Raw genomic sequence first — 21,944 nt, forward strand, 5'->3', positions numbered from 1 at the left:
GGCTGAACTGGTTTGCATAAAGTCATCCAGGAGAAAATCAAAGTGGGGACACTGGTTTCACACTGCAGCCCTGCATGCCTGGGGAGGCCGCAGCCACACAGGCATGTCTTTTCACCCCTATCGCCTCCACTCACTGGCTGCTCCCCATCATTCCCCCTTTCCTCATCCTCTCCCCCCGTTATTCCCCTTCCTATGTCTTTTCCCATAAATTTTGCTCTTTTTTTCCTGGCTTCTCTGAGGTGTTACACTCCCAGACCCCTGGCCTGATGCACAGCCTTGGCAGCATCATAAGGCACTGCTGGTGTCACTGGGGGGCCCTTCCACCCCAAAATGTGCCCGCGGCAGAAGACAAGGAGACGCTCGCAGGTGCCTACCGGTTTTATTAGCAGCCCCGCGGCTGGGTTCCAAATCCCACAGCAAGGGTGCTGGGTGCACAGGATAGTGTCACCCTGCCCGCCCCGGTGTCCCCAGCATGGGGGGGCCAGGTCACTCGGCGAAGCCCTGGCTGTTGCAGTGGGGTCCCTGCCACTTGTCGTAGCACTGGCAGATGAACTCCTCGGCCAGCCGGGAGGTGTCGTTGATGGACTCCAGGCTCTGCGCCACCAGCCAGGGCTTGCCGGCTTGCAGGTCGATGGTGAAGCGGAAGGGGTCGAGATGGAGGAAGCCCTGCTTGTTCTCCTGGCGCACACAGCGACCCCGGCCAGAGCACAGGCTCTGGCTGCACATAGCAGCACTGGCCGTCACATTGACGATGTAGTGGCCCAGGGGCCCCTCCACGTAGTCCTTCAGTCGCAGGCACGTCTCCTGCAATGGCATGCAGTGTCACAGCCCTGCACACCTGGGGAATGGGGGTCCCTGCAGGCGGTGGCACGGTGCCGCCCACCGAACTCACCTTGGAGGTGCTGTAGTTGAGGCTGCTGCCCCAGAGGACGATGCCAGCGGCGCCCTGAGCCGCGCTCTCCCCTATGGTGTTCATCAGGTCCTCCTGCACCCAAGGGGAGAGGAGAAGTCAATGGTGCCCAAAGCCCCCGCGCCGCCCCGGCAGAGCTAAAAACTCCCCAGCACCAGCCCATCAGCCCAGGAGGTGCCCACTGTCCCCATGTCCCCATCACCTGGGAGAGGAAGTCAGCAGTGAGGTCAAAGGCGATCTGGGAGTAGGGCAGGACGGGGATGCCGGTGTCAAGGACGCCATGCTGGACGGCGAAGGCCTCAGCAATGCGGTGCCGGACATAGGCGAGCACCTTGTTGGTGCCATTGAGGCAGGAGGGCAGGTAGATGCTGGGGTAGAGCGCCCGGCTGCTCTCCCAGAGCCACCACAGCTCCTTGTTCCGCTTCTGCTCCACTGCTGGGCATATCCCGGTGTAGGGCAGGCTGTTGAAGTTGTTGTTGTAGCAGTTGGGGAAGCCGTAGAAACCCCAGTAGCCATCGGGACGGAGGGTCTTGCCCAGCTGCAGGGTCTGCTCCATGAAGTTGCGGGCACTCTGCTCAAACTGCTGCTTGGCTGTCTTCTTCACCAGCTCAGGGGGCCACTGCGGGTGCTGCTGCCGCACCAGCTCCTCCGACTTCTGCTGGTAGATGTCCATGGAGGCCCAGTTGCGGATCCACAGCGGGCGCCACTTCTCCCAGTCGATGACGGCCAGCCCGCCATAGGCAGGGCTGGGCAGGGCAACCTTGATGTCCCTGGTGGCCTGGTGGAGGTGGGCCTGCAGGCTGGCGTTTTGGGGGAGCCCCCCGTTCACTGGCACCCCCTCAGGTGTGTAGTAGGGGAGGAACCCCAGCTCCTTGCTGTAGAAGAGGGTGATGTCCTGCCCGATGAAGGACTGCTGGTTGTTGGCCAACACATCGAAGACCTCCAGGTTGAGGGTGACATTGTACTTCTTGGCACAGCGCTCCGTGGGGATGTTCCAGATGGTGACAAAGGGGCGGTTGACAAGGACGGGGCCGGGCCCCCTGGCATGGGCCAGGCTGGGCAGGAGCAACAGGAGGACCCAGCAGGACCACCCCAATGCCATGCTGCCGGCAGGTGCAGGATGGGTCCCGGAGCTGCCTGGGGAGAGCTGAGACAGGCTGAGACCTGGGCAGACCTCGATGCTTTTATCCCCAGCCCAAGCCGGGGCCGGCACTAATCCACACCCCTGTCCCCGAGCAGTGCCAGTCACCCAGGGTCACCTCTCCCACCTCCTCACCTGATGTCCCCCAAGTTATCAGCAGCCGGAGCCCAGCACGGCGGCTCCGGAGCGGGGATGGCAGCGTGCCAGCCCCGGTCAACGACTGGCGGCGGCGGGCCCGGCTGGGGAGGAATGCGCAGAGTCAACACCCAGTGACCGGCCGGCGATGAGCTGGGCTGGAAAGACAAACAGACGCGGCCAGGGTGGGAGGGGTCAAGGTCACGGTGACGGACGTGGGCTGGGCTGGGCCGGGCAGGCGCCGCCGGGGAAGTGCAGAGCATCGGCCGCGAGCTGGCAGGAGGACGGCACTGCTCGGGGGAAGCTCACAGCATCGGGCAGGACCTGGCAGGAAAAACCCCGGGGAACGGTGGTGGCACAGGAGGGCACCGTCCGGGGACACTCACACGTGGGGACAGCGGCCACAGGAGGGCACGGTTTGCGGACAGTCACGGCACAGGGCAGCAGCCGCAGGAGGGCACCATCTAGGGATACTCACGCGTGGGGAGAGCAGACACAGGAGGGCAGCATGTGGGGACAGGCACGCGTGGGGACAGCAGACGCTGGGCCACGCAGAGCCGCCGAGGGGGCTGCAGGGAGGCGGCGGTGCCACGCAGGGTCGGGCGTCCCGGCACCGCGGGACCGGGCCGCGCCCACGGGCAGCCCAAGGACGGGGCAGGGCCGGGAGCGGCTGCAAGGGCAGGGGCAAAGGCAGAGCCGGGCTGCGCCGCGGACGCTGCGGCAGGGGGCGGGAGCCACGCGAGGGCACCGCTCCGGGACACTCGCGGCGCAGGACAGCGGCGCTCGGGGACGCTCGCGGAGCAGGGCTGTCCCCGGCCGCCGCAGGGCCGTACCCACCCCCGCCGTGGCGCGCAGGACGGCGTCCCCACGCCGCTGTCCCGGTCCCGGGGGGGTGGGGGAGGCCCGCACCCCCGGTCCCGCCGTGCCCACGGCCCACGCTCCGCGGGCGGGGCCGAAGGCGTGTCCCCGGCGGGGGCGTGGCCACGCCGGGGAAGCCGGAGGGCAGCGCGGGGGCGGAGCCCGCGGTAGGAGGCGTGGCCGCGGGGCGGTGCCGCGGCGGCCTCCACGTGGGTGGCCCGGGCGCCGCTGCTTCCCGCGGCTCCCACCCGGGGCCGCAGCGGCCCCACGGGGGAAGCTGTAACCCCCGCAGCACCTTCCCCGGGCTGCACACCCACCCACCCCACCCCACCCCGCGAGGCGATGCCTGGGAGGAGGGCTAGGCAACAAGCAGGGTGCCTGTGCACACACCCTCCCTCCCCCCAAATCAGCCCACACCCCACTCACACTCCGGCCAGCTTTATTCGAGGTAAAGCACTTCGGTGTGGGGCAGCGCACAGGGGCTCAGCACCACACAGCACCCGCTCCCTACCCCCATGCCCCCCTCGCCCCCATACCTCTCCTTACAACAGGAGAGATGACACCCCCACCCCCCCCCCCCCCCAACCCCTTCCCCACAGCATGGAGGGCAGAGGTGGGGCAACCACACAGCTCTCCCGGCACAGTGAGGGGCAGCCCCCCATAACGAGCTGCCTCACAGGCAGGGTAGGAATATCTTAAATAAGTCCCCTACGCCACCACAGAAAGGGGTGCCCGGGCAGCTCAGTCCGGGGCAGGGGGGTCAGCGCCAGCTTGCAAGCAGCAACAGCACCACAAGTCCCAGCGGTGCCAGGGGCTCAGAGGCATCGCTGCGGGGGCCAGCGGGCACCTGGCAGCCACTGCCCTGCCAGCCCTGGTAGCAGTGGCAGCGGAAGTGGGTCCGTAGGAAGAGGGTGTCAGCAGAGGACAACTGGCCCTCGGCCCAGAAGAGGGGGCGCTGGGAGTGGTCCCCATCCCGGCGCCGCAGCTGGAAGCTGGTGGAGTTGAGGTGGAGGAAGACGTCGGCGGTGCTGTCCTGGCGCAGGCAGCGGCCCCGGCCCTGGCACAGCGCCGTGCTGCAGAGCTGCGCCGCCGTCGTGACATTCACGATGTAGCGGCCCAGGTCCTCTTCCAGGTAGTTCTTGATGATCTGGCATGACTCCTGGGGAAAGGGGGGCATCAGGGGCATGTTGGGGTGTCACAGGGAGAGAAGCGCCTCAGACAGAGAGGACACCCCAGCCTCGAGCCACTGGTCCCCCTCTTGGGGCAGGTGACCCCCCACCCATCAGCTACCACCCCAGGGGCACGCTGACCCCAAACCTACCCGGTTTTTGGTGTAGTCTGCGTCGCCCCAGAAAATGGCCCCAGCTGCACCCAGCGCCGCACTCTCTCCAATGGTGGAGATCAGGTCTGGCTGTGGGGACAAAGCCTGGTTAGTGCCCACAGGCCCTCATGCAGCACCCACACCCCCCAGCACAGTGCACCCCAAAGAGCCTACAGTGGGGTCAGGGAGGCAAGACCCATCCGTGCTCCAGGCCATGGGAAGAGGTGACTGTCCCAGCTCCTTGGGGACAAGGCTCCCCACCACCACCCCTCTCCTTGGGGGCTAAGCCAGCACAGCACAGGGGCTGTGGGCTCGCGTATCCCGGGGTCCCGGCTGCCAGGACCCAGGAATCCTGCAGCACCTCCCAGGCACTTCCTCAGGGACAGTGACCATCGGTGCCTGTCCTGCTGCCGGACACCCTGCCCATAAAGGGGCAGGTTCATGGCACTCATCACCCACCCATGGAGGGGCTGAGCCACAGGTGCCCACACTGTGACCCCCTCGGGAGGAAAGCAGGGCTGGGCACCCCCTCTGCTCCCTGGGGCCAGCCACGTGCACCAGCGGCCCCATGCCAAAGGGCCCCACACAGGGACAGCCAAACCATGGGGTGCCAGTGACACCGCAAGGGCAGCCGCTGGCCTCCAGAGCTACCCCGCTCCACAGGAGCGGGATGGGACACAGGCAGAGGGAACACCTCAGCTGTCCCCCCAAACCCAGGTGCTTGGGATGAGGATATCCCAGCAGCACAGCCCTACCTGGCTGAGCACATCCAGCTTGCGGATGTAGGTGGGCCGGGTGTAGACGAAGACAGGCAGGGAGTAGCCGTCGTGGTGCTGCTGTGAGATGCGCATGGCCTCCATCACCCGTGCTCGCACGAACTTGCGGCTGTTGGGGGTGGAGGCCAGGAGCACGTCGAGGTAGATGGAGGGGTAGAGGGCCATGCTCTCCCTCCAGAGCCATGCCAGCTGGTCATTGCGCGTCTTCTCCACGTCCGGGCACTGCCCAGTGTAGCTCTCCTTGTTCTTGCTGTAGTCGTGGTTGTAGCAGTCGGGGAAGAGGTAGAACCCCCAGAGCTGCTTGGGGCGGAAGCTCTTGGCCACGCGCAGGGTGCTCACCATGAACTGCCGGGCGGCCGACTCGAACTCGAACACCGCCTGCTTGTTCACCTCCTCGCGGGACCAGGTGGGCTGCCGCTGGTACACCAGATGCTGAGACACCTCCCGGTAGATGTCCTTGGGCTTCCAGTTGCGAGCCCAGATGGGCCGCCACTCTTCCCAGTCAATGACGGCCAGCCCCTCCTTGGCGGGCGAGCGGATGTACTTGCTGATGCCCTCCTGGAGCCGGGCGAGGTGCTCGGACAGGCTGCTGTTTTGGGGGACGCCGCCGTTGACGGCCACGTGCTGGCTGGTGTAGTAGGGGTAGAGCCCCAGGCGCTCCTTGTAGAAGATGGTGAGGTTCTGCCCCACGAAGCCCTCGTTGGGGGAGGCCTGCAGGTCGAAGAGGCTTAAGTCCAGGGGCACCTGGAAGCGGGGCTTGCAGTCCTGGGTGGGCACGTTCCAGGCCACCAGGAAGGGCCGGCGGGTGAGCAGGGGGGCGGCCGACGGCTTCTCGGGGGGCTGCCGGGCCAGGGCCAGCAGGGCCAGCCAGGGCACGGCCACGGCCGCCGCCGCCACGCAGCCCCCGCGCATCCTGCCCAGGGGGCCTGGGGGCAGCGGGGAGAGGGGGGTTAGGGAGGGGGTGCGGGCAGGGGCGGCTCTGCCCGCACCCCCAAGGCAGACCCTGCCCCGAGCTCCCTCCCCACAACCCCCGCCCGCGGCCGAGGGGTGCGGGCAGAGCCCCCGGGGGCTGGTTCCTGGGAACCCCTGTCCCGAGCGGCTCCGCCCGCCCGGTCCCCTCCGGCCCCCTTCGGTCCCGGTGCCGGTCCCGGTCCCCTCCGCCCCCACTTCCCCTCACTCCCGGTCTCCCTCGCCGCTCCGGATCCCCGCCGCTCCCCCGGCTGCCGGCGCGGCGCCGCCGCCTTTGTCCGAGACCGGCACACAAAGCGCCGGGCCGGGGCGCGGCCGCGCTCGCCCCGCTCCCCCCCCGCCGCCGCCGCCCCGCCCGGCTCTCACTAGGGCTCCGCCATCCCCCGCCGCGGGCTCCCACCGGCGGCGCCTCCCCCCCGCCGCCCGCTTTAAACCTCCCCGGCGCGCACCACCCGCGGGGGCGCCGCCTCCCCGCCCCGGCCGGCCCCCGCCCCGGCCGCGGCGCGGACCACGGCGGGGCCCCGGGGGGGCGGACCGGCGGCGGGCCTCCCCCCTTCCCGCGCACACCTCCGCGGGGCCGCGGCACCGGGCAGGGCGCGTCACCCGCCCCCCCCGTCCCGCTGGGCTTGGTACGGCCCGGGAGGCCACGCCCCCCGCCCGGCGGAAGGGGGCGGGGCGGGGCCGCGGGGGCGCCGGCAGGGGGCGCTGCGGGGCGCGGGGGGCGCTGAGGCCCGAGGCGGGCTGGGGGGGTCCCCAAAATGGCGGTGATCCTGAGAGGGTGTCCCCAGGGCGGTGGTGACTCCAAGGATGATGGTGTCCCCAGGATCATGGTCGCTCCAAAGTGGTGGTGTCCCCAGGATGGTGGTGACCCTGGTATGGTGGTGTCCTCAGGGCGGTGGTGTCCCCAGGGCGGTGGTGTCCCCAGAGTGGTGGTGACCCCAGAACGGTGGTGTCCCCAGGATGGTGGTGACCCTGGTATGGTGGTGTTCTCAGGGCGGTGGTGTCCCCAGGATGGCAGTGACCCCAGAGTGGTGGTGACCCCAGAACGGTGGTGTCCCCAGGATGGTGGTGACCCTGGTATGGTGGTGTTCTCAGGGCGGTGGTGTCCCCAGGATGGCAGTGACCCCAGAGTGGTGGTGACCCCAGAACAGTGGTGTCCCCAGGATGGTGGTGACCCTGGTATGGTGGTGACCCCAGAGTGGTGGTGTCTTCAGGGCAGTGGTGTCCTCAGAGTGGTGGTGCCCCCCAGGATGGTGGTGACCCCAGAACAGTGGTGACCCCAGGATGGTGGTGTCCCTGGAACAGCGGTGTCCCAGGAGGGTGGTATCCTTGGGACAGTGATGTCCCTGGTACGGCGGTGTCCCCAGGACAGCGGTGTCCCCAGGGCGGTGCCGTGCCGGGCAGGATGTCCTGTGCGGGCCGGGGCAGTCAGTGCCGCTGACTCAGCCGCGGCCCCGCGGGTTTCCTGCCCGGGGGGACAAGGGGGGCCGCAGGCGCAGCAGGACTGGGGGGGGCTTCCTTCACAGGGCGCCGCCGAGGCTCCGGCGGGTCCTCCCGGGCGGGCAGCGGGACAGGCAGGGCTCAGGAACTGGCAGTGTGGCCTTTCCCATGTCCTGCCTGTCCCCTGACTGCTCTGGCCAGGGCTGGCCCCAGCAGCCGGGGGCCATCGGGGTGCCCCCACGGAGGAAGCACCGGGGCCAGAGCACGAGGGTGTGCCGGGGCCGGCGGGGGAAGGAAACAGGGCTGAATCTGCGGAAGTGCTCCCCGGCCGCCCACCGGCTCCCCGGGAAGCGGGTGGGAGCACCGAGCCCAGCATTGTTCAGTGCCGGCCCTCGGTGCTGGCTGGCTCCAGTTAGTGGGACCTGCTCGGGTGCCAGCTTTCGCAGCAAAGCTCCCACCATGAGGGCGACCGTACCACCGGGGACAGGCATAGTGTCCCAGCTGGCCACTCCAGACCCAGGCTGCACTCCACGGTTCAGCCCGGCCGGCGGGGCCAGGAAAGGGGCAGGGAAGGCCGGCCACCGGCCAGGCGTTGGCTGGCAAAACCCTTGGGGGAGATTGCAGGGAGCCAAGAAATCCCAGTGCCGGCGGGCGCTGCCCTTCCCCTCCGGGCAGTAAACAGCCTCCCTCGCCAGCAGCAGAAATGCCTAAAATTTTCCACCCTCCGCGACCTCATGCACTGAAGGGGTCACAGCTTTCCGCTGCCGGGAGGGCTGGAAGCACATTGCTGCTTCTCGCTGCCGTCCCCTCAGGAGGGCTTGGCATTGCCTGCCTCGGTTTCCCTCCTCCCTTCCCACAGGGAAGACCGGGGGTTTTGGGAGGGGGCAGCTGGCCACATCCAGTCTCCCCTCTCCTGTCTCACCCTGCTGACCACAAGATGTGAAGCTGTTCCTAGCCAGGCACAGGAGCCCCGCATGGCTTTGCCACGCCAGCAGAGAACGGCACAGGGCAGCGGCCGGGGCGAGCCAGGCAGGTGAGCTGTCCCACATGGGCAGCCGGGGGGCTGTAAATCCCTCACGAATGCTGGATAACGGGGCATTAGTCACACCAACGGGGCATTAGTCACACCTGCTCACTCTGTACAGGGCTGGGCAAGGTGTTTGGCTTGGGGACGGAGTGGCCACCAGGCCAGGAGGGGAGGTGGCCCCAACAATGAGCCACACCTTGTTGAACCTCGCTGAGCCGTAACGCCCTGCGCAGCCATCCAGTCCCCCTCGAGGCCACCACAATCTGGGTTTGGGGCCCCTAGGGATCAATGGGCAAAAGTCCCAGAGCCTCGTCCCCTGCAAGGCGAAGCGCTGGCAGGACACGCTGCACCGCTCACGCTCATTACAGCTTTCGTCAGTGGCTCATTTCCGAGCCGGCTTGTGTGGAGGAAATGATGAGAGGTGGCGGTGGCCGCAGGAAAACATTTGCAGGGCAGCCGGGGGCAGGATGCGGGGTACAAAGTGAGATCACGCTCGCCCCACAGACAGCCAGCACCGCTTGGGGGACAGGCGATGTCCCGGCACAGGGTCACGCTGGGTTCGAGAAAGTCATCAGGCCCTGGTGATTAATGAGGCACTGATTTGGCAGGGCAGGCGATGAAGGAGCAGACAGGCGGATCCTCTCCCCTACGGGGCTCGAGGAGAGGGGTGGGAAGAGCTCAGCTTGAGGCTGGGCTGCCTGCAATGCCCGGGTCCCTTGCTGCCGCCGGGGTCCCTCCAGACCTCCCTCCCCGCATGGGAGGGGAGAGGGGCCTGAGCTCCAACCCCAGTGGGCTGAACAAGAAAATTACATATATTCACATAAACACATTTTACTGATATATTTAATGTATGTCACAGCAGCTACGAGCAGAGTCACAGCCCAACAGAGCCACCAGCTCCTGCCAGCACCATCTGCCAAATCAGAGCACCTGGAAATGGCCGTGACTCACGGCTCCTTCGCCACCAGTTCAGCCGTGCGTGCACAAACACCCCCCTCCTAAAAAACAGGGGGCTCGAAGTGCCGGTGGCAAACAGACCGGCACGGCAAAGCCCACCTCCCCTCGGCTCTCCCTCCGCCCACGGGCACAACCACTCACCCACCCACCCTCCGCAGTAAGACAGCTCTTGGACTTGCGGGCTCTACAAATAATTTTATTGAAATTTAACAAAAGTGGACAGATGCACTGGGGAGGAAGGACCATAAATAGTGTACGTTTCCCAAACCCATGGGTCCTACCCGCACGCTAGAGGAGCAAGGAGCCTAGTGTCAGTGAGTACGGTTCGGCTACACATCCACACGGGAAAGCACAACGTCGCACAGAAATCATTAAAAAAAAAAAAAAAAGAATCAAAAGGAAAACTTTCCTTTTTTTTTTTTTTGCTTGCTCCAACACCACAGTGGACACAGATAATATTTACAGCGACCTTCACATTTTTAAGATCCCTCCAGGTGCTCCCAAGGCCCTGCTGCTGCAGGAGGGCTGGAGGCTGGCGGAGGGGAGGGGGCCCGGGGGCCGGCTGCTCGGGGGACCACCAGCCTGGGAAGAAGCGGGGCAGGACGCAGCTTGTTGGCAGCCTGCAGAGGTTCGCTGCCGCTCCGGTGACACGGGGGGCGTGGGAGAAGGCGTGTTTTTTTGGGGGAAGCATGTTTGACGCCCTGGGGGAAGGGTGGGCAGCCTGTCAGGGAGGACAAAAGCATTCTTGCTAAGCCGGTCTCGGTCTCTGCCCCCCGCGGGGCTCGGGCCCTGCCTTGTCAGCAGATTTTTGGCCGGTAGCCAGGCGAGGGGCTCCCCGTTGGGGCAGGCGAACGGCACCGGCTCCCTCCTCACTCCTCCTGCGCCTGCCCCTGTACCCGAGGGCGTTCGGTGCAGCTTCCTGCGCCTGCAGGCAGCAGCGGGGCAAGGCGGCGCAGGCAGCCCGGCCACGGCTTTCGCTCCTCTTCCTGGGGACAGCAGCTCCTGCTCTCCTGCAGAGCCCGAGGGAGGCCCTTCCCAGGGAGATCCGGCCCGGAACAAACTCGAGAGCAGGTGGTGCGAATAAGAAACACTTCAGTGGGTGACTGTTTTAAGACAAGACTCTTTCAAGCAAGCAGGAGAACAAAAGATGTCGAAAGAAGCACCCAGCATCACAGTGTAGACGAGCTCCCAGCCGGAGCTCTGCCCAGCCCTGCCTGCTTCCCTGTGCGGCGGCAGCTGGCACATCCGCTTCACCCTGCGTGCTTCACCCTCCGTGCTCGCTCCTGTCGATGGGAACAGCAGGTGGGGGGACACGGAGGGAAGAGGTGGTGACAGGAAGACGGCAACAGCCACGCCGCCGTTATCTCCCCGAAGCCGGGAATGTGGCCCCGCGCCCGGGTGGCTCTCGGTGGGCGCGGGGATGAATACATCCAACGTAGATGCCGACAGGGCTGGCAGCCAAGTGCCAGCGGCTTAAATTAAAAATCGAGGTAGCAAACGTCTGAAGTGCTTAGAAAGTAAATAAGTTCTGGAACGAAAGAGGAGGAAAGCCGAGTCGGCTGCTGTGGGAAGCAGGCTCTGACCCAGTTTAAAGCTGTGCCCGCTGCCCCATGGCCGGTCCTCCTCCATCCGCCTGGTCCGGTGGCAGCCGAGCAGGGAGGCAGTAGCGCAGGGTGCTGGCGAGGGGCGGTACGGGTCAGGCCTTTCCCCAGCCCTGCAGCAGCTGGCTCGGCACCCCAGGGCACGCACGCAGGAGAGGTTTTTTTGGTGCTGCCAAGGTGACCTCGACCTTCTCAAGCGGGAGGAAAGAGGAGAAAAGAGCAGGACCTTCTGAGACGGAGCAGAAAGCCTCCCTTTAAAGTGCATCGCGTTTCTCCTCCTGCCGCCAGCTGGGACGCGGCAGGAACCGTAGTTCACATCGCCAGGGAGATTTCCAAGCCGGGGCAGGCACACCGATTGATTGTTTTCAAGAGACGGGGGCGGAAGCAATTATTTCCTTCCTGCTCGGCTCCGTCAAGGCCCACCCCACCGGGAGGTACGTTCAAGCCGGGAGCGGGGGGTGAGGATGTTAGGAGGAGATGCCTTGCTCAGCAGCCCAGCCCTGCAGCGGGTGAGGGACAGTGCCTGGCAGGAGCCAGCTTGCTAACGGGGGAGGCAAGTCTGCTGCAGAGCTGGGGACCTCACTGCCGCCAGCAACGGCCACAGACTGCAGAGATCTCCTGCAGGCAGAGGGACTGTGGGCAGCAGCAAAGCCAACCTCTCAAGAGCTGGCATAAGCGGGGAAACACACCGGAGGAAGAGACCGAGGTCCAAGATAGCGGCATCTGATCTCCATCCCCTTCCCAAGAGGAGCGCAGCAGCCAGCCGGATGTGCTTTGAGACCAGCCCCACCTCGGCCTTCATCCTCCATCAACAGACCCACTCAGGGGAGCATCACATAACACCCGTGTCAAGAGACATGCCACAACACCGGCCATCTAACCACCGGGCCCAAGGGATTTCAGGGCCCCGGGCAGCACGTTACCTTGCCCTGGCTCTCCCTGGGCCGCATACCTGAGAAGCAGGGGATTTTGTCTGGTGAGAAGTGCAGGCTCGCTCTCCCTTTAACAGCTCACACACAGCAGCTCGTTTGCAGTTCCAGTTACCCATCAAACGTCGGCTAGAGGCTACAAAAGGTATTTTAGTCTTCTGACTCAAGCGAGGATGTTTGTAAGCAGTTGTCGCACAAGGTCACCCATCTCCTGCGAGGAGCGCTAGCCAAGCCCAGCCCGGCCTGCTCCGTCCCACCTCACCTCCGGGCAAGGGGAGAGCTGCCGTCCCCGCCGCACGCCGAGTCCTCCTTGGGTGGGAACACGACGCAGCCTCGCCTGGTGAGGCTGGGGGCGGCGGGGCAGGGCCTCCCACCCGCAGGCAGCAACGTCTGGCGACTCACACCTCGCAGATGATCACCGGGAAATCCACGTGAATGCGAGGGTGCTCTAGTTTCACTATGCCCTGAAAGAAGAGTCAGAGTGGTGAGCAGAGGAGACCACCAAACAAACGACAGCCCCGAGCCCTCCGAGTCACCCTGTACAGACAGACGACATCGTGATCTCGAGGAACACGAGTCCGTAAAGCCGCTGTGACACTGAGTATGCCTGAACAGCAGCATGCAAAGCAAAAGCACTTTGCCCTTCGAACTTGTCCCTGGAGAGCCGAGAGAGGCGCGGCTGGCTGCCACACATGGCGGGTCCGGAGTTCAGCAGGGAGAGAAAGGAGGGAGCTGCTCTGCCAGGCACTGCCCGTGCAGCAGCTGGTGCGTGACTGGCAGATATTGGCCGTCTGGGCTTTTCATCCGGCACCTTTCATTCACGGGATTTAAAAGAATGAAAAGAGCTCTCTGAGAGAAAGCAGCCAGGGCAGCTGGCGCACAAGAAAAGCAGCTTTCTATCCAGAGGGGAGGCTGCTGAATGCACGCTCCCTCCACGCCAGCTACGGGCGCCTTTCCCATGCTCCGTCCAAGCCTTCTCCTGTTACAGCACCGGGAGGACCCGGCTGGGGGTAGAGCAGGGGCTCGGGGCCTGCTCTCTCCAGCTCAGCCGACCTTTCCAACCAGGTGAGTTTCAACCCACATCGATGAGGAGTCAGTCCCACAGTCCAAGCCTGCCTCTGTGAGAATGCCAGCCCAGGGAGCAGTGCTGAATCCATCCCCCCATAACTGCCCGCACAGCACTCAAAGGGGTCCCTTCCCACCGGGGGACTGCTCACCCCTCGGAGCACACCAACGGCTCACCCCAGGTGCTCACTAGAGCCCTGCCTTTCTGCTTACTTAGGAAAGACCCCTGCAGGGTCTCTCTCCAGCCCTGGTTTGATCCTCCCTTTTCTCCATTTATGCCCCCAGAAGCTTCCCTACATGCAGGCTATCCTTCTGCACTAAGACCCTCAACCAGTGTCCCAGTCCCTGCCTGGCTTCACCCCAGTTGCTTATTTTAAGAGGAGACTTTTGCACTGTTGTGCAAACCACATAGCTGTCAACACCACTGTCACTACTGAGCAGCTGCGGGAAATGCGCACTCGCGTCAGCGAGTGACGGGCTTTGGCTGGTGCTCCCGAAGCCAGGGCCTGGCCCTCCACAGCCATGTGACACCGTCTGAGCAAGTGTAGCACCCTGAACCTCGGGGGAGGTGGTCAGTGATGGGACACCATGGCTGTGCATGGCTGCCTCGCACTCTGCACCCCACAACACACACCCAGCTGAGCTATCTTCCCCAGCCTAGCAGCTTTAAGGGGCTGGGGCACCACTTCTCTCTGGAAAGGGGAGCTGGAGGGTGTCATCAGCTCTCCTCCTGCCACAGCCTCACCAGGTGACACGGGTGCAAGCCAGGACACACAGGAGCAGGGCTCTGAGGCAGGAGCTGGGCAGGTGAGCAGAAAGCCTTTGCCTTCCTGACAAGATGCCCTGAGGGAGAAGGCAAAGCCAGGACTTCAGCCGTCACCGTGGTCCTTCGGCACTCACTTTCCCCCACCCTTCTCCACGCTACCTGAGGTATCAGGTTCTTGTGGATCCTCTTCAGCTTGGCGCGCTTCCTCCCGTTCTTTGTAACGATTGTCTCCTCATAGAACTCGTGGGCGAGATCCCCATCCTCATCGTAATACATGGAGCTGGCGGGAGGAGAAGGGAGGCGGGTAGGTAAGAGCCTGCCGACGGCTCCTGCCGACGGCTCCTGGCTTCCTGCGCCCCGGGCAGGGAAGGGAGCCGGGGCAGGCCGGCACCCCCAGCCCTGGGAGGGCTGCAGCGGCTGCCCGCTTGCCGGCCCGGCGGCTGCCAGGGGGCTGCCCTCCCGTCCCCCGGGGCCCGCGGAAGGCCAGGGCCCGTTCCCCCGCGCCGGGGAGGCCTGGACCGACCCAGCGGCGGAGACCCCCCCCTCCCCCCCGCCCTCTCACCCGCGGCGTGTGAAGACGAAGGGGGTGGCAGCGCGCGCGGCCCGCGCCCGGGCCAGGGCCTGCTGCCCGCCGGGGCCCTCGGCGCCGCCGCCGCCCGCCGCCGGGGAGGCGAAGGGCCACAGTCCCCGCGACTTGGAGCCGCTGGCGCCCATGACGACGGCGGCGGCGGCGGCGGCGGGAGCAGGGCGGGCCGGGGGGGGAGGGGGGAAGCGGCCCGGAGCCGCCCGGCGACGCCGACCGAGCGCCTCCCTGCGTGCGTCGTCGCCGCCGCCGCGCTGCGACACTTCCGGCGCCCGCGATGCCACCCACACGTGACTCGGGAAGGAGGCGGAGGTGCCCGCATCACGTGAGAGCGGCACGGGGCGTGCCCGCCTCCCCGCCTGGCGCAGGCGGGAACCCCGGGGCTGCGGGTTCGAGCCCCGCCGCGGCCCCGCACCACGTGTGACCACACCCACCCCAGCGGCATCGGGGGTCGTCGTGTCCCCCCCCGCCGGCCCCGGCCCGGCCCACCCCGCCAAGGACACGCCGCAGGCCAGGCCTCATCACCCAGATGCCTTTATTGGTGCTCGACGCCCTGCTTCCCCCCAGGGACACTCATTCCCGCGGGGACACCCGCACCCCCAGGGGACACTCACTCCCCATCGGGGACACCCACTCGCTGGGCCAGCCCCATAGGGGCTGCGATGGCCCAGTGGGTCTCGGGGCACCCCTCTCCACCCCCCTCCCCGGTGCCCCTGCCCGCCGGCAGGCAAGGGTCCCGGTGCGCTGGCTGGCCGCGGGCGCGGTTGGCACGGTCACCCCGGCGTGCGTGTGGCCAGGGCCTCCTGCATCTTCTGTCGGCAGCGGGCGTAGCGGTGCCGCAGCTGGCGCACGTGCTCCTCCTCCTCCCGCTGCAGGATGCGCAGGAAGTTGTGCAGCTCCGGCAGCGTGAAGGCGTCCCACTGCGGGCACACGGGTTGCCATCGCAACGGGGACGTGGCATCGTCCCCGCCACGGCCACGTCCCCCAGGGGGTGCGGGTGCCGGTCCCCTCCCCATCCCCGCACTCACGTTCACCTCCCCGGTCTCGTTCTCCTTCAGGACGAAGCTGAGCACCTTCTCGCTGGGGCCGGCCAGCAGCCGCAGCCGCAGGGGCTGCTCCTCGTCGGCCAGCTTCCGCAGGTACACTGCAATGGCGGCCATGCGTCACACCGGGGACATCCCCACAGGGACACCACCGCTATGGGGACACCACTGCCACGATGAACAGTGCTGCTACATGGATGCTGCCACCACAGGGATGCCGCCAGTATGGGGGCATCACCACCACAGAGTACACCACTGCCATGGGGGACAGGCCCAAGGCGACAGGGGACACTGCCACCAAAGGGGGATACCACTGCTATGGGGATGCTGCCACTATGGGGACACCACTGCCACAGGGGACACTGCTGCTACAGGGATGCTGCCACCATGGGGATGCTGCTGCCATGGGGACATCACCATGGGGGACCCTGCTGCCATGGGGGACACTCCCACAGCCACTGGGGATGCTGCCACCAAGGGGGATACCACTGCTATGGGGATGCTGCCACCATGGGGATGCTGCTGCCATGGGGACATCACCATGGGGGACACTGCTGCCACAAGGGACCCTGCTGCCATCGGGGACACCCCCACAGCCACTGGGGATGCTGCCACCAAGGGGGATACCACTGCAACAGGGATGCTGCCACCATGGGGATGCTGCTGCCCAGGGGAAGCTGCCACTATGGGGACACCACTGCCAGGGAGGGTACCACCACCATGTTGGACACCACTGCCACGAGGCTGCTGCCACCATGGGGGACACCGCTACCATGGGGGACTCCACCAACCTGGGGACATTGCACCACGGGGACACGGCCACCACTACGGGGACAGGGCCCTCCTGGGGTGATACCTTGCTCATCCTTCTCGGACCTCTCAAAGAGGGCGAACTTGCGGGGGTTGTCGACGACGGTGAACTTGCGGAGGAGGGCGTCGATGACCTCGCTGGCACGGGTGTGCGAGAAGATGTGCAGGTGCTTGACAGTCCCCTTGGGCAGGTAGAAGGATGTACGGCGCTTCACCCCCTGGGCGCGCGGCCCTGACCGCCCCGCCTGCAGGGAGGGGACCCGCTTGGTGGCCGGCACCGAGACGGGGCGCACCAGCTTCAGCTGCACCTTGATGAAACCCGTGTAGGAGCCGTCCTTGTTCTGGGAGACACGGAGGGGGTGTGAGTGGGGCCAGGGCAGGGCGCTGCGACCCCCCCAGCCCTGCACCGGCCCCGTACCAGGCTCATAAAGAGGTTGCTATTGATCTGGCTGTTGTACTCCTTGATCCGCTGCTCCACCTGCGCCTGGTCCAGCTCTGTCTTCTCCCACTCACTGGGCTCATCCTGCACGACAGCAGCTGGGCTGAGCGGCACTGCGGATGGGGGGGACCGCTCCACCCGCCCCAGTGTCCCACCGCCCCCCAGCCCACTCCGAAACACCGGCTGACACACGCACAGGCAGTTGCACGGGGTTGCATCAGCCCAGCTGGCGCTGAGCTGGGCCGTGCCGGCTAAGCATAGCTGAGCTCACCATGGCCCCAGCCCTGCTCTGGGGACACCGGCACTGCCACCGGCCACCCCCCCGCCCCACCCCAGGCCTCATCCCCATCCCCGGGGCCACAGGGATGGGTGAACCCGCCGTGAAGATATCCCAGGGCTGGGTGTCCCCTCCCAGCACCCCAGATCAGAGAGGCGTCCCCGAGGCAGAGCGCCGGCAGCCGCCAGCCCGGCACCAGGGTGGTGGGGCAGGCTGGGTGCCCACGGGGACACCCTGGGATTCAGGGCAGGAGGGCAGGGCCAGGCTGGGGGTGCAGCCCGCCTGTGCTGCTGGCATGCCACTTCAAAGTGTCAGCCCCGCGCAGGGTGGACCCAGGCATCCTAGCTCGGCGTCCCCGCCGCCGGCACCCGCTAATGAGTATTTACGTGGGGCTGCAGAGCTGCCGCGCAGAGCTGCACGTGTCCCCATGGCGCTGTGGGGCTGGGGAGCACCCAGGGCTCCCGGCCCCGATGGCCACCCCGTGGCATGCAGGTGCTGCCAGACCCTGCTAGGGTCCCCATGGGAAGGGGACAGCTGTGAGGCTGCCCCGGGGGCGGCTCACCCGTCAGCCCCAAGCACTGTCCTTCGCCCCCTCCAGAAGCGGCTGCAGCCCCGGGAGGCCGTGGGGCGGCCGTGCCAGGTGACAAAGCCACGCTCACCCCACTGTGGCTTGCTTGCCCCACAGTGCCACGTCCAACCGGACAGGGCCACCCTGCCCCGCGGCACAGCCATGCTCGCCCCCTCACCTGCCCCATAGCGAGGCCATGCTCATCCCCACGCCCACCCCGCAGCAGGGTCGTGCTCAGCCCCGCTCCTGCCCCCACAGCAGGCCCACGCTCACCCCACGCCCGCCCCACGGCAGGACCGCGCTCACCCCATCGTTTCCCCACAGCGGGGCAACAACTGCCCCCGCACCAGGACCACTCTCCCCCGCTCCCCAGCACTCAGCCCCCGGGGGGGTGTGTGCGCTCCCCCGGCGGACGTCACCCCGTCCCCCCGTGACGTCAGGGCCGGCGGCCCGGGAACCGACCTGGCGGCGGCGCGGGCGGCGGCCGAGGGAGGTGCGGGCGGTGTAGAAGAGCTCGGGCTCGGAGTCGGAGTCCTCCTGGCTGCAGTAGCCGCTGCTGGCCGTGCTGCCCCCCGTGCCCCCCGCGCCGCCCCGCCGCAGCGCCAGCCCCGCCGCCGCCGCCCCGCAGCCCCCGCCCGCCGCCCCGGCCACGGGCACGGCCACGGGCACGGCGGTGGCCACGGCCCGACCCGCCCGACCCGCGGCCCCGCCGAGCCCGCGGGCACACGGGCACACCCGGCCCCGCGCCAGCCCGGCCGGCCCCCGGGCTGGGGCCCGGCTCTGCCCGCTCCCGCCTCGGCTCAGCCCGCTCCCGCTCCGGGCTGGGCTCGGCCCGGTCCTTGTCCCGGCGCGGCTCCGCCCGGCCCCGGGCCCTATCCCGGCTCGGCTCAGCACAGTCCCGGTCCTTGTCCCGGCGCGGCTCCGCCCGGCCCCGGTCCCTATCCCGGCTCGGCTCAGCACAGTCCCGGTCCTTGTCCCGGCGCGGCTCCGCCCGGTCCCTATCGCGGTCCCGATCCCGGCTCGGCTCGGCTCAGCCCGGTGCCTATCGCGGTCCCGTCCCAGTTCGGCTCAGCCCGGTCCCGGCTCGGCTCAGCCCGGCGGCTATCGCGGTCCCTGTCCCGGTCCCGGCTCGGCTCGGCGCGGCCCCGGTCCCCGCCCCGGCCCCGCCCCGGCCGTGGGGCTGACGCGGGCCGGGGGCGGCGCGGCGCGGCCCCGCTTCCGGCGGTGATTTCACCCGCGCCCGGCGCCGCCCGCCCGGGCCCCGGTCCGGCCCGGCCCGGCCCGGCGAGCACGGCCTGGGCACGGCCTGGGCACGGCACGGCGCGGGGCAGCACAGCGCGGGCACGGCACGGCGTGGTCCGGCACGGCACAGCACGGCCCGGCATGGCGTAGCACGGCACAGCCCAGCATGGCTTGGCACGGCACGGCACGGCACGGCATGGCACAGCCCAGGCCAGCCAGTATGGCTTGGCACGGCCCCGCATGGCACAGCACAGCCCAGGCCAGCCTGGCTCAGCTCAGCCCAGCCCAGCATGGCACAGCAAAGCCTGGCACGGCATGGCACAGCAAAGCCCAGCATGGCTCGGCACAGCCCAGCATGGCGTAGCCTGGCACAGCACAGCACAGTACAGTGTGGCACAGCACAGCCTGGCATGACATGACACGATATGACATGGCCTCCCACGGCACAGCACGGCACAGCCCGGCACGGCCACCCCCAGCCCAGGCAGCCCCCAGGTTGGCCACCCCCTGCCCGCACCCTCCCTCGCAGACACAGGCCGGGCCCTACCACGTTGGTGTCCTTCTCCAGCGCCTGCTCGGTGCCATCGTCCTCGTCGCCAGCGCCCGGGGGGCCACTGCAGTCCAGCCGCACCAGGGCCCGGCACCGGTAGTGGCAGGTGAAGCTGCAGTCTGGGGACAGGGACAGGACCAGTGTCACCACCATGGTGCTGGGTGTCAGGGTCAGCGACTGTGCCGGGGAGGGTACTGGTGCCCGGTGGGGCAAGGGCTGGTGCACGATGCCAGTACTGGTGCCCGGTGCCAGCTGCCTGCCCATGCTGTGCCAGCGCCAGGGGCGCAGGGTGCAGCACCCACGTGGGACGCGGTGCTGCGCCATGCTGCTGGCCGGTACAACGGTGCCTGTGCTCCCTGCCTGGGCTGGCCAGTGTGGGTGCCTGACAGCTGGGATGCTCAGCACCCGGTACTGGGATGCCCTGTGCCTGGTGTCAGGATGCCCGGTACCTGGTGGTACCCTTGGTACCAGGCTGCCCAGTGTGGGTGCCCAGTACCGGGATGTTCGGTGCCCAGCGGGAGTGTCTGGTGCCCGGACGCCCAGTGCAGGTGCCTGGTACGGGAATGCCTGATGCCTGGTAGGAGTGAGATGCCCGTGCCCAGTGTGCATGCCTGGTACTGGGATGCTCAGTGCCTGGTGTGGGTGCCCAGTGCTGGGATGCCCATGCCCAGTGCGGGTGCCCAGTGCTGGGAGGCCTGTGCCCAGTGCAGGTGCCCAGTACTGGGATGCATGGTACCTGGTGGGGGTGCCCAGTACAAGGACGCCCGCTGCCCACTGTGTGTGCCCAGTACTGGGATGCCCATGCCCAGTGGGGGTGCCTACTACCGGGATGCTCAGCACCCCGTGGTGGGATGCCCAGTACCCAATGGGGGTTCCCGGTGGTGGGATGCCTGTTAGGGGTGCCCGGTGGTGGGATGGCAGCCCAGTGGGGGTGCCTGGTGGCAGGATGCCCGGTGCGGGTGCCCGGTGGCGGGATGGAGGCCCGTTCGGGGTGCCCGGTGGCGGGATGCCCCATGCCCAGTGGGAGCTCCCGGCGGCGGGAAGCCCGGCGGGGGTGCCCGGCGGTGGGAGGCCCGGTGGGCTGCCCGGCGGCGGGCGGCCCGGGGCGCGGTACTCACGGCGGCACTGGAGGCTCTTCCTGCCGCCGCCCCAGACGAAGTCCCCGCAGAGGTCGCACCAGGTGTGGAGCCCGCGGCGCCGCGGCTCGAAGCGGTGCCCGGCGCCCGGTGCCGCCGTCAGCCGCGGGTCGGGGTGGGCTCCGGGGCCGGGCCGCCGGGCCGGGCTGATGCGCAACGCGTTCGTCCGTTCCAGGCGGCCCCGGCCCGGCCGCGGCTCCGGCTGCAGCTCCCGCAGCTCGATGAGCTCCATGGCCCGGCGGCCGCGGGCGCTGCGCGGCGGCGGGGCGGGGGCCGGCACCGGGGCCGGGGCCGGGACGGGGGCCGGCACCGGGGATGGGGCCGGGGCGGGGACCGGGAGGGGCCGCCCCGTCCGGGCACAGCGGGGGAAACTGAGGCAGGAGCGGGGGGAGGGGGGGGCAGAACGGAGCAGCGCCCCGGGGCCCCGACCGCCGCCCCCCGGTCCCGGCGAGCCCGGCGGGGCGGGCTGGAGGCGGGGATGAGGCTCCCAGAGCCGCTGCCAGGGAAGCGGGGCCCCGCTCCGGCAGCCCTGCTCTCTCCACCTCCTCTCCCAGGACAGGGGCAAGCCTCGCTCCCTGCCTCAGTTTCCCAGCGGGGAAGGGGCTAGGGGAACCTCTGGCAGTGGGCGAGAAGCAGCCAAAGCTCCCCCAGAGAGCCTCTGTGCTCAGTCCAGCTGCAGCCTCGGCCGAGCAGCCCAGGCTTGGGACGAGGAGTAAACTCTCGGCCGGACCGAGATGGTTTCTTGCCCACTGTTGTGGCTCCTGCAGCAACAGCGCTGGTGCAAAGCCTGTTTTTGGGGGGGGTGGGGGATCTCAGGCACCCCATCAGAACAGGAGACGCATGGCAGTGCCGGCACCGCCAGCCTTTCCCAGTCATGCTCAGACAAAGACTCCAGCCCTTCAGCAGCGGGAGAGGCGGGGATGCATCCCAAGGCACAGCAGGCCACCAGTAAACCCTGCAGAGAGATGCTGGTGGGCAGGGGGCCAAGCCCTCGGTGCTAATGTCGCATCAACTGTGAGAGGAGAGGCGGGGGGAATCGTCCTTGCGAGATGGCAGATGACGAACACCGGAGAAACTCATGTGCTTTTGCACAGCGAGGTGCTTGTGCTAACCACATCCTCTGCCTCTCTCTCTCCTTGCTGCTCTAACGACGGCTGCCAAAAGATAAGAGGCAGCGTGGAGGCCTTCTTGCCCCCTTCCCTCCCCCGGTTCACATGCCTCAGCTGCAGAGGGCTTGGCCCTTTTGGTAACCTCAACCTTATCGGCTCTTTTTTCAGGTTCTCTGGGATTTCTGTTGCTGCAGAGGGGAAAAACGGACACACACCCCTCTCCCTAGGTGCAAGGGAGGGGAGGAAGCTGTTTAGGATCTTCAGCTAAGAGAAAAAACCAGCAGGAGCCAAG

The 21,944-nt window shown here is 67.6% G+C and overlaps 4 protein-coding genes across 4 annotated transcripts; all 4 read right to left on the reverse strand.

Moving 5' to 3' along the window:
• Positions 1-486: 486 nt before the first annotated feature.
• Positions 487-2,387, reverse strand: HYAL1 (hyaluronidase 1; the record flags this gene model as incomplete). The annotated part of the gene is made up of 3 exons (XM_082321285.1): positions 1,113-2,387; positions 893-985; positions 487-804 (listed from the first exon to the last, which is right to left on the reverse strand). The coding sequence occupies exons 1-3, from the start codon at positions 2,010-2,012 to the stop codon at positions 487-489; spliced, it is 1,311 nt and encodes a 436-aa protein (XP_082177411.1). The 5' UTR covers positions 2,013-2,387.
• Positions 2,388-3,641: 1,254 nt separating this feature from the next.
• Positions 3,642-6,504, reverse strand: HYAL2 (hyaluronidase 2). Its single transcript, XM_082322356.1, has 4 exons — positions 6,477-6,504; positions 5,121-6,067; positions 4,366-4,455; positions 3,642-4,203 (listed from the first exon to the last, which is right to left on the reverse strand). Exons 2-4 carry the CDS (start codon positions 6,051-6,053, stop codon positions 3,805-3,807), a joined length of 1,422 nt encoding a protein of 473 aa, XP_082178482.1. The 5' UTR covers positions 6,054-6,067; positions 6,477-6,504; the 3' UTR covers positions 3,642-3,804.
• Positions 6,505-9,714: 3,210 nt separating this feature from the next.
• Positions 9,715-14,732, reverse strand: TUSC2 (tumor suppressor 2, mitochondrial calcium regulator). The gene is made up of 3 exons (XM_082321830.1): positions 14,458-14,732; positions 14,055-14,175; positions 9,715-12,528 (listed from the first exon to the last, which is right to left on the reverse strand). The coding sequence occupies exons 1-3, from the start codon at positions 14,607-14,609 to the stop codon at positions 12,463-12,465; spliced, it is 339 nt and encodes a 112-aa protein (XP_082177956.1). The 5' UTR covers positions 14,610-14,732; the 3' UTR covers positions 9,715-12,462.
• A 264-nt stretch (positions 14,733-14,996) lies between these two features.
• On the reverse strand, positions 14,997-20,800 carry RASSF1 (Ras association domain family member 1). The gene is made up of 6 exons (XM_082321360.1): positions 20,526-20,800; positions 19,405-19,526; positions 16,750-16,854; positions 16,378-16,672; positions 15,507-15,622; positions 14,997-15,398 (listed from the first exon to the last, which is right to left on the reverse strand). The coding sequence occupies exons 1-6, from the start codon at positions 20,773-20,775 to the stop codon at positions 15,252-15,254; spliced, it is 1,035 nt and encodes a 344-aa protein (XP_082177486.1). The 5' UTR covers positions 20,776-20,800; the 3' UTR covers positions 14,997-15,251.
• Between the last annotated feature and the right edge of the window lie 1,144 nt (positions 20,801-21,944).

This window comes from Platalea leucorodia (assembly GCF_965183815.1).
Source record: "Platalea leucorodia genome assembly, chromosome: 9".
Classification (NCBI taxonomy): Eukaryota; Metazoa; Chordata; class Aves; order Pelecaniformes; family Threskiornithidae; genus Platalea; species Platalea leucorodia.